The sequence below is a fragment of the Salvelinus sp. IW2-2015 genome, unplaced genomic scaffold (genome assembly GCF_002910315.2).
Source record: "Salvelinus sp. IW2-2015 unplaced genomic scaffold, ASM291031v2 Un_scaffold741, whole genome shotgun sequence".
NCBI lineage: Eukaryota > Metazoa > Chordata > Actinopteri > Salmoniformes > Salmonidae > Salvelinus > Salvelinus sp. IW2-2015.
The window spans coordinates 719118-730534 of record NW_019942601.1 but is presented as its reverse complement, the minus strand read 5'-3'; the positions used below and the strand labels follow the sequence as shown (position 1 = coordinate 730534).

The window sequence follows — 11417 nt, the reverse complement described above, 5'->3', positions numbered from 1 at the left end:
GGAAACAGTGTTTAAACCCTTTACAATGAAGATCTGTGAAGTTATTTGGATTTTTACGAATTATCTTTGAAAGACAGGGTCCTGAAAAAGGGACGTTTTTTTGTTGTTGCTGAGTTTAGTTATTGTTTCCCTTTACTACTGATCTGTAGCTGCCTTAATAAACATCCATCCAGCTGGCAGAGGTGTTTCTGTGTTCGCCACCCACTAGAATTACGACTTTTCAATTGTTTTTGACTAGATCACATAAGTAGAATGCGTCCACTTGTTACCACAGCCAGAAAAAAAAGTGTCTATATTGTAAAAATTTATGAAAACAAAAATCAGCTTTTGGTCTGACCAGACCCAGGAGGCGGTTCCAAAACAAATGCAATCACTTTTTACCCAATTCCAACTCCTCACACCGGGGTAACCCGGGACAGATAATCAAATTCCTTCAATTCCTATAACATTTTAAACAACCCTGTGGATCATTATCCGACAACGCTGAATGCAGGTCAAACTACTGTATCACCCAAGTAAGGGATAATCAATGAGTGGCTATGAGTTCTCTGGAAAATAATGAAAGGTGTGTTCACACGAAGCACTAGCGGAATGGAACTAACCTTCTAGGGAGTTGCATTATTTTCCAGAGAACAGAGCCCCGAGTTGAATATCCCTTTTAATTCAGGGCTATAAATTTAACACATTTGCAGGTAGAAATGTGTTCAACATCCACTGAAGTACCTAGCTAGCAAGTTTACTAGATAGCTACAGTAGTTGCCTTGGTAACCAAACAAACATCAGTCCTAGCTTGTTATTATGAATATCGAATTGAAACGTTGTCAATAATGTTTTGAATTCGACTTTTGCTTTCGAAAGCAGCTCAAACAGTGTGTTTTGCGTTTAATAACATTAAGACTACATTACCCAGCAAGCTATGCGAGGGTGGGGTTGAAATATGCCTTACATTGCTACACAAGGGGATTGCTACCTGAAATATCTGTTTATTAAAAGTAGTTAAACCTAAGAACAAACAGTACATCTAAGAATTAACTACAGCCATTGAATTCTACCGTGCGTTATAGGGAAATAATGCACGCTGTAGAATGCCCTTCAGGGCAATCAGAAACAAGTACTCAACAATGCTCTGATATTAAATCTGGATATTCAACTCTTCACCCCAGGTCTCATTAAGATGACTAGTAGAGGCCAGAGAACGGATACAAACTGGGAGACTAAGGCCTAGATTCAATCAGATCGAGCATCAACCAGCAATAGCTTTTAAAAAATTGTTTTATTTACCTTTATTTAATTAGGCAAGTCAGTTAAGAACAAATTCTTATTTGCAATGACGTCCAAACCTGGACGACGCTGGGCCAATTGTGCACCGCCCCCTATGGGATTCCCAATCACAGCCGGATGTGATGCAGCCTGGATGTGAACCAGGTACCTGCTAAGCTGATGTTTGGCCAATGTCTGAGGTGTAGTCGCGTTGCAGCTGTCGAAGCACGGAGCAAATTCTCTTGATCATTGTCAGGAAACCACACCCGGTTAAGCAATAGGTAAGGTTAACTTATGCTTCCCAGTGAAATACTTACACCATCGTCTCTAACATGTTGACTCAGCATTCCCATTTACAAGTCAGAATGTTAAACAAACTGACTTTACCTATTGTCCGCTGATTTTGTCCCTATGTCGGAGGTAATCTGATACAAATATCCACAGGGAAGTGTTATCAACCCAACCTTCAGTGAACTGGTTTGTATTTCAGTTTTTTATTTCCAATACTGATGCAATTCGCACCGTGACAAAACACTTGCACAATATGTCCGGGCCTAACTGAACCACAGACCAAAGGGCAAAAACTTCCAGCTGATTGTGAGGAAACATCCTTCAGTCGACTACGTTTGGTTACATTCGGCTATCGTTTACATATTGTGCATCACGTGCAATGCGTCAAGAGATTGAAAATACAAGCGGCAGAACCTACCGGAGCCGCAAAATGTTGGATAAGCGACACTTTCCTGTGGATATCCTATCTCCACCTCCTATTGCCAAAAGGACCAACAGCATGTACAACTGGTAAAGTACGTGTAAATATAATTTGATTAAACTTTCTGGCTTGTAGAGACTATTGCATCTTTTTAAGGGCAACTAGAGAGAATATAGTAGACGGTATGTGTCAAAAGGTGATTGATGAGCTATTCCTGTGTCATGTGTTTATGCCCTTTTAAGGACTTCCTGTACTGATGTCCTCATGCTATTTATGGTGTGCTTATGTAACATGATCGCACAGCTGTTTCTGCGAAGTAAAGCAAATGTTTGCAATAAGTTTGAACTGTTTGAAAAATGTGAAACAGTTTTTGTAGTGAATTTATGGAGCTGTTGGGTAGCTTGTGACCCCTTGTATAATGAAAAAGTCATTTCCGGGGTAGGTCTGCCTGAGTATAAGTAGATAAACTACAGAAAACATGTCTCCTAGACCAATTCTAGGTGTTATGTGTCCTTCATGTCTAATACAAAACCATCTTAAGCCATTTTCTCCTGCGTTTCGCATGAGAGAATGGCTTGAGATAAGACTTTTTCTATGTCAGATCGAACAGGCCCTGAATGGACCATCCCTGCCTGGGTACGCATTGGAAGAGGAAGTCTGCGGGTGAGATGATTAGAAAGTCATCTCTTCAGTAGCATATGGTCCAGACTCCAAAGTGACAATTTTAGGTTGTTCTGAATTCAATAGCTCAAATACCACAATATCTGTATCTTCAAAAGCATGCACATAGGTCAACTATTTTGTGCCTGTCTTTAGCTTCAGGTGGGGAGATTACTTTAAAGTGCTTGATGTGATGAAACACGTATAGCAGTTTTTTCACCACCGTGAACATTTATGAACATGGGCCCCTCTGTCCTCAAGACATAACTTGGACTTAACGGCAAGAGGGTTGATCCTCTTCCAATGCGTACCCAGGCCGGGATGTTCCACTCGGGGCCTGTTTGATCTGACATAGAGTAAGTCTTAAGCGCACTCTCAAATGTTGTTTTTTTTTGCCATCATTGTAAGCCTGCCACACACACTATACGATACATTAATTAAACATAAGAATGAGTGTGAGTTTTTGTCACAACCCAACACGTGGGAAGTGACAAAGAGCTCTTATAGGACCGGGGCACAAATAATAATAATCAATAATTTTGCTCTTTATTTTGCCATCTTACATATAAAACTTTATTTGTTAATTGAAAATTTGTGAACAACTCACCACAGGTTAAAACTTCTTATGGCTGCAGCCCGACGCCGGTACACCTATGACAACATCCAGCTCAAGTGCAGGGCGCGAAATTCAAAATCTATTTTTTTTAAATATTTAACTTTCACACATTAACAAGTCCAATACAGCATTTGAAAGATAAACATCTTGTCAATCCAGCCAACATGTCTGATTTTTTAAATGTTTTACAGAGAAAACACCACATATATTTTTTGTTAGCTCACCACAAATAAAAAAGAGACAGACATTTTTCCCACACAAGTAGATATGCAAGTAGCATGCACAAGCCAACCTAACTAACCTAGAACCAACCTAAATAACCTAGAAAAAACTACCTCAGATGACAGTCCTATAACATGTACACAATAATCTATGTTTTGTTAAAAGATGTGCATATTTTAGCTATAAATCAGTTTTACATTACTGCTACAGTCAGAAATTCGCACGGGAGTAGCCAGAGAAATTACAGAACATCACCGTCAACTACTAATTAACATCATAAACATTCAGAAAAAATATATGTGTGGATAGCTAATGAAAGACAAGATCTTGTGAATAGAGCCAATATTTCCGATTTTTGAAGTGTTTTACAGCAAAACACAATATATCGTTATATTAGCTTACTACAAATAGCTAGCACACAGCAGCGTTGATTCTAGTCAAACGGTAGCATAGCACAGTTCGACAGATATATGAAAAAGCATCCCAAATTGGTCCTATCTTTGTTGATCTTCCACTCAGAATGTTCTCCAAGGGTCCTTTGTTCAGATACCGTCTTTATTTCGATGCCAGAACGAAGCGATTTCCCTCTTGATTCGCAAGCAACACTGGCCGTGCGTTGCTAACTGCTCGTTCTTGAACCAATTCTTGCGTCGCATCAACGTCTAACAGTCCAGTAATATTTCAATAATAATAATTAAACTATTATGAAAAACACATTTACTTCTAGGATATATTGTGACTGTATCAAATAAAAATCGCAAGCCAGAGATCATATTCCACCTTCAACGAGTTGTTTTCAGGAGCCGAGTCAGGTCCTACTTGCGCGCCAGAAAACAATATCAGGCGCGACATTCTACTCCAAGAGGTGTTGTTCAAATCCCAGAATCGAGATAAATCAAGTCTATTCTGCTCTCACTTCGCGCATGACCTAGGGGTAAGCGCGTATGACGTGTTCTCTACTAGTTCTAAGTGACATCCCTGTTTATAGACAAGGTCTTGAAGAGAGACATCGATTTTGGAAATCTCACTTCCGGATAGGAAATGGGCTGTAAAAAGAGTTCTGTTCCACTTAGAGAAATAATTCAAACGGTTTTAGAAACTAGAGACTGTTTTCTATCCAATAGTAATAATAATATGCATATTGTAAGAGCAAAAATTGATTAAGAGGCCGTTTGAAAATGGGCACATATTTTCCAGTTTTTCAATACGCCCCCTGCAGCCATAACAAGTTAATGAGAAGGGTGAAAGGATGTACATAACTCTACAATGTTGGGTTGTATTGGAGAGAGTCTCACACGGAACCCAAACCGGCTGCGCGCGTGCGCTATCGTGCATACATTTATTTTGTCCCCCTACACCAAACGCGATCACGACACGCAGGTTAAAATATCAAAACAAACTCTGAACCAATGAAATTAATTTGGGGACAGGTCGAAAAGCATTAAACATGTATGGCAATTTAGCTAGTTAGCTTGCACTTGCTAGATAATTTGTCCTATTTGGCTAGCTTGCTGTTGCTAGCTAATTTGTCCTGGGATATAAACATTGAGTTGTTATTTTACCTGAAATGCACAAGGTCTTCTACTCCGACAATTAATCCACACATAAAACGGCCAACCGATTCGTGTCTAGTCATCTCTCCTCCTTCCAGGCTTTTTCATCTTTGAATTTATATGGTGATTATAGTGTAATTGCTCATCTGTAAAAGAGACCTTGGTCTCAGCATGCCTCCCTGTTAAAATAAAGGTTAAACAAAAATTCTGACCTCATTCAAACTAATGCTATACTGTCGACTCCTGATGAAAATTAATTATATATTATATTAATCCACTGTTTGTCTACATGTAATGATATTTTCCCTTTTTACCTGGCTGCCATGCACAGTAGTAAACCTCCATCCAGCTGCCGGCGCTGTTGTTCCTTTCCGGGTTTGCCACCAACTAGTTTGGACCGAGGTATTACAGATAGAACAACGTGACAGATATTTCACCGGATATATAAATGTGAAGCATCTGCTTCGTTACCAAATATGGTAGTGAGAGGAAGCACAGTGCCCGGCAGTGGGAGAAGATGGAAGGAGATGGATTTTGGCCGACATTCTTCAAATGTTCTCATTATTGGATCTCAATAAAGTTTTCTGTTCCCAAAGCTAAGCCTTGAAGACTTTATCATGTGCAAAAGTTTGTCAACATCGCTTTGTCTAAAAGGAGCGCAAAGGCGAATTTAGTTATTGCACAAGGATACGCGTTCCCTAACGGCAAAATGCAGATGTATACTAGAACGGTCCAATAGGATCTCGTTAGCTCGTGCATGGCTCTGCCCACCGCCTTGCTTGTTCTGCCCACTATGACAAATTTATTCCTATTGGAAACGAAAGGCTGTGGTCTATCTTGGTTAAGTTATAAAAGTCTTTGGAGTTATTTTCCTAAATTCCTTGACTAGAACACGGAAGTAGGATTGGAGACGACTGTGTCACAGACAGAAGGGGATTTAGTTATACATGTCTTTGACTTTGTTTTGAATTCCTTGCGTGGAGTAACGAAAGATCAACTGAAGACTGAAAATGTCTAAACTACAGTTGCTGCGTGTGTTTTTAAATGAACGTTTAACGGCGGCAGCTCTGGAGATTTTCGGGGCAGTTGAGAAAACGGTAGTGGAATACGAGGAGGAGAATGATCGGCTACGGAGACTGCTGCGGATCACTCCAGAGATACAACTATGTAGAATAGGTTCGTATTTAGATATATACTGGAAGCTAGCAATAGTTCTACCTTATTGATAAACTATTTGTGCTAAAAGTGATCACCATTTCATACATTTTAAGAAGGTGTTTCTAAACCACGCATGGATTAAAAACATTGTCATAAAAAACAGGAAATGATTTGAATGTATTCTTTAAAAAATGGAACACCTTTTAGAAATGAATCTTATTCTCCAGGCTGCATCACATCCGGCTGTGATTGGGAGTCCCATAGGACGCACAATTGGCCAGGCGTCGTCCGGGTTAGGGTTTGGCCAGGGTAGACCGTCATTGTATATAATAATTTGTTCTTAACTGACATGCCTAGTTAAATAAAGGTTAAATAAATAAAAATATAAAAAATTATAATATTATCTTCAATTCATTGAGAAGTAGTTTAATTTTTTAATTTTTAATTTCACCTTTATTTAACCAGGCAGGCCAGTTGAGAACAAGTTCTCATTTACAACTGCGACCTGGCCAAGATAAAGCAAAGCAGTGCGACAAAAAACAACAACACAAGAAGTTTACACATGGAATAAAACAAAAGTACAGTTCATTTAACACAATAGAAAAAATATTATATACAGTGTGTGCAAATGGATAAGGAGATAAGGAATAAATGGGCTATTGTAGCGAAGTAATTACAATTTAGCAAATTAACACTGGAGTGAAAGATGTACAGATGATGATGTGTAAGTAGAAATACTGGTGTGCAAAAAAAAAAGTAAAAAAAAAAAAAATGGGGATGAGGTAGGTAGATTGGATGGGCTATTTACAGATGGGCTGTGTGCCGCAATCGGTGAGCTGCTCAGATAGCTGATGCTTAAAGTTAGTGAGGGAGATATGTCTCCATCTTCAGCGATTTTTGCAATTTGTTCCAGTCATTGGCAGCAGAGAACTGGAAGGAAAGGCGGCCAAAGAGGTGTTGGCTTTGGGGATGACCAGTGAGATATACCTGTAGGAGCGCATGGTACGGGTGGGTGTTGTTATAATGACCAGTGAGCTGAGATAAGGCGGCGCTTTACCTAGCAAAGACTTATAGATGACCTCGAGCCAGTGTGTCTGGCGACGAATATGTAGCGAGGGCCAGCCGACGAGAGCATACAGGTCGCAGTGGTGTGTGGTATATGGGGCTTATGGTGACAAAATGGATAGCACTGTGATAGACTGCATCCAGTTTGCTGAGTAGAGTGTTGGAGGCTATTTTGTAAATGACATCGCCTTTAGTCGAGGATCGGTAGGATAGTCAGTTTTACGAGGGTATGTTTGGCAGCGTGAGTGAAGGAGGCTTTGTTTGCGAAATAGGAAGCCAATTCTAGATTTTATTTTGGATTGGAGATGCTTAATATGAGTCTGGAAGGAGAGTTTACAGTCTAGCCAGACACCTAGTTTTTACAGTCAAGCCAGATTTTAGTTTTACAGTTATTTAATTGGAGATACAGTTTACCTAGTCTTGAATTTACAGTCTTTAATTCAAATTGACCCCAACCCTGATGTCTAAAGTCTAGGTAACCTCTGCTCCTCCTCTCAGTCCCTCCAGACTCCCTGCAGCTCTCTGCCTATGAAGAGGAGGTTCCCCCTGAGCAGCAGGAGTGGAGCCCCAGTCTAGGGCAGAAGGACCCAGAGCCCACACAGATTAAAGAGGAAGAGGAGGAAGTCAGGACCAGTCAGGAGGAAGAGCAGCTTCCAGGGCTGGAGGCTGATATCATGGAGTTCATATTCACTCCTTCCTGTGTGAAAAGTGAATGTGATCTGGAGGACCCACTTCAGTCCTTGACTCTTCCCCAAACCAAGACTGTGGAGAACAGAGGGAGTGACTCTAAACCAGTGGATCTCAAACCTTTTGCCACTGTAACCCACCTAAAGGGTCTTGACATTCTCTGTGACCCTACAGATACTAAAAACATTGCCTCCAGCCACAGCTCAGCCGTAAGCAGTGACCCAGTAGGACTTGACATCAGCCCACCATTAGATCCAAACACGTCAATGGGGGAACACTATTCCAAACCAAGCACCACATCTAGAAAAACTCCCCACTGCCGTGACTGTGGTGAAACGTTTCCTCTGAAAGCTGACCTGCAGAGGCACGTGACTCTTACCAAGAATATAATCAGTGAATGCCGCTTCTGCAATAAACAATACAATTCCACCTGTAAATTGGAGGCCCATGTCCAACTCTGTCACATTGAGAAATCCTGCACCTGCCCTGTTTGTGGCAAGACCATCAAACATAAAGGAGATCTGTCCAGGCACATGAGTATTCACACAGGAGAGAAACCATTTAGCTGTGGTGACTGTGGAAAAACTTTCAATCAGAAGGGGCACCTGAACTTGCACATACTGAGTCACACGGGAGAGAAACCATTTAGCTGTGGTGACTGTGGGAAAAGCTTCTATCAGAAGGGAGACCTAGGGAATCATATACTGACTCACACACAAGAGAAACCATTTAACTGTGGTGTCTGTGGGAAAAGCTTCTATCAGAAGGGACACCTTACAGATCATAAACGGACTCACACAGGAGAGAAACCATTTAGCTGTGGTGACTGTGGGAAAAGCTTCAATCTGAAGGGGAACCTAAGAAAGCATAAACTGACTCACACAGGAGAGAAACCATTTAGCTGTGGTGACTGTGGGAAAAGCTTCAGTCAAAAGACTAACCTGCTGACTCATGTCAAAAACATCCACAAAGGAAGAAAACAGGATGAATAGTGAAAGAAGAAAGAAAATTAGGACAAAGATGTTCTGTCAGAAGATAGGAATAACAGGCAGGATGTGGACAACACTCTTAGGAAAGCAAAGAAAGACAGTTAGGACAAAGATCTCCTATCAGAAGATAGGAATAACAGGCAGGATGTGGACAACACTCGTAGGAAATGAAAGCTACTCTGGATCATTTATGCGGTTGGTTTGAGATCAATAGATTTGTGATGGATTTACTATTGTAAAATATTCTATATGAACACAGTTTGATTTGAATTATGATGTAATGATTAAACATGACACAGCATTGTAGGAAGCTCACAGGTCTGCTGTTCAGTCTGTTGATGTTTTCACGTTATTAGAAACAGGAATTCCTGGTCATTTGTTTTAGAATGTCTCTCATGTATGAGAGAATGGTCTGACTGATGCCATTGACACGTTAAAACGTACACACTTTCAGTAAAATATGTCATACAAATATTTCTCATCGATTTTTGACCTAATGTTGCTCAGTCATGATATTGATTTCGTATTTTATGGAGTAATGATATACAGTCGACTCCTGAGAATTGATTAAAAGCATTCCAGGTGAAGCTGGTTGAGAGAAAATAGTAAAAATAAAGAAAAACCCTTGAATAAGTCAGTGTCCAAACTTTTGACTGGTACTATTTTTGGACACACCTCCTCATTCAAGGGTTTATCTTTATTTTTACTATTTTCTACATTTTACATTTTCTACAAGAATTTATTTAGATTTTTAAGGTTAACCACGATATATATATTCAAATCTAAAGGATGTAATTCAACCAGACAGCGCCCTTATATCATGGTAAAAGGCAGCACTTGACTGTTGCACTTGAATCATTCCCACAGTGAATGGCTAGGCTCACTATGAAACCACACTATTACAGAGACTTTAATATTTTTATTTTATTTTACCTTTAATTATACAGGTTTTTTCTCATTGAGATAACATCTCTTTTCCAAGAGAGACCTGGTCCAATAGCTGCAGGGGGAACAACGTTTCAGACAAAACAACTTACATACACTAACACAACATTAAACAAAACTATAAACACACATACAGTACAACAACAAAAAATCCGTGAAGACTTGACTAAAAACAGCTGTCCTAAAGACAATTACACTCTTCTATGATATATACATCGATCAAGTGTTTAAACGCCACCAACGAAACTAGATCATCACATTTTAAAATGTTCGGGAGAGAATTCCAGGACCACGGAGCTGAGTAACTAAAACATTTTCTACCATGACCGGTTCTAATTCTTGGTACTGTTAGAAGCAAATCAGAATGGGACCGTAATTGATATTTATTTACCGCCCTGATTAAAAACGAACAGAGATAAAATGGCATTTTCCCCAATATTACGGCAGCAATTGATATGGTGAAAACAATGTGGGGAGACAGACTCACAGAAACTCACGTCAATACATTTGTCAGATAACACTGTTAAACAAATCATTTATGCTACCAAATTATGATAAGTGTACTATATTAGGTATTAGATCACTAAAAAACACAACTTTAACGTTACCGTGTAGTTTACCAATAAAATGGTCTGACGGTGAAGTGGACATACTCAGTATACATATCCCGAAATAAATAAATCATCTCACTACAATACATTTTAATAGAAAGTTAGCAATAAATAGATAAGATCTTGCTATCTTGGAAAGGAAAATACATTTTTATTTGTGGAAAAATCACCCTGATTACATCTTTAGTCATATCCCAGGTTACCCTGATTACATCTTTAGTCATATCCCAGGTTACCTATTTGCCTATTGTCTTGCCTACACCAAGCGACCAGCTCGCATTGATGTGCCATCCTACCTGAGCCACTTGTGTGGGTTGTAGACTCCGTCTCATGCTACCACTAGAGTGAGAGCACCGCCAGCATTCAAAAGTGACCAAAACATCAGCCAGGAAGCATAGGAACTGAGAAGTGGTCTGTGGTCACCACCTGCAGAATCACTCCTTTATTGGGGGTGTCTTGCTAATTGCCTATAATTTCCACCTTTTGTCTATTCCATTTGCACAACAGCATGTGAAATGTATTGTCAATCAGTGTTGCTTCCTAAGTGGACAGTTTGATTTCACAGAAGTGTGATTGACTTGGAGTTACATTGTGTTGTTTAAGTGTTCCCTTTATTTTTTTGAGCAGTGTAAATAAGAATTTGTTATTAACTGACTTGCCTATTTAAATAAAAATCAGAAATAGATGGGAGAGGTGAAGGTTAGAGGAAGGATAGGAGTAAAAACAAACAAAATATAACTTTTGTAAAATGGATTGTGTCCATAAAATGTATATAGTATGTATAAGCTGGAAGTAGAAGCGTAAATGTTGTTGTTCATTAGTTTACTCCAATTAGGGGAGGGGTGGTATGGTTAGTGAAAAATACAGGAAAACATATTTTTAAAAGATGTATATAGAGTGCATATGGAAAGTATTCAGACCTCTTTACTTTATCCACAT

General features: G+C 39.5%; 1 protein-coding gene across 1 annotated transcript in view; it reads left to right on the top strand.

The window, feature by feature from the left end:
* The window catches only part of LOC112068794 (zinc finger protein 62 homolog), a 37445-nt gene that overhangs the window by 10004 nt on the left and 16024 nt on the right, over positions 1-11417 (top strand). The window contains exon 4 of the mRNA XM_070438301.1: positions 7745-8924. Coding sequence (XP_070294402.1) covers positions 7745-8924 — 1180 coding nt within the window. The remainder of the gene's footprint in view (positions 1-7744; positions 8925-11417) is intronic.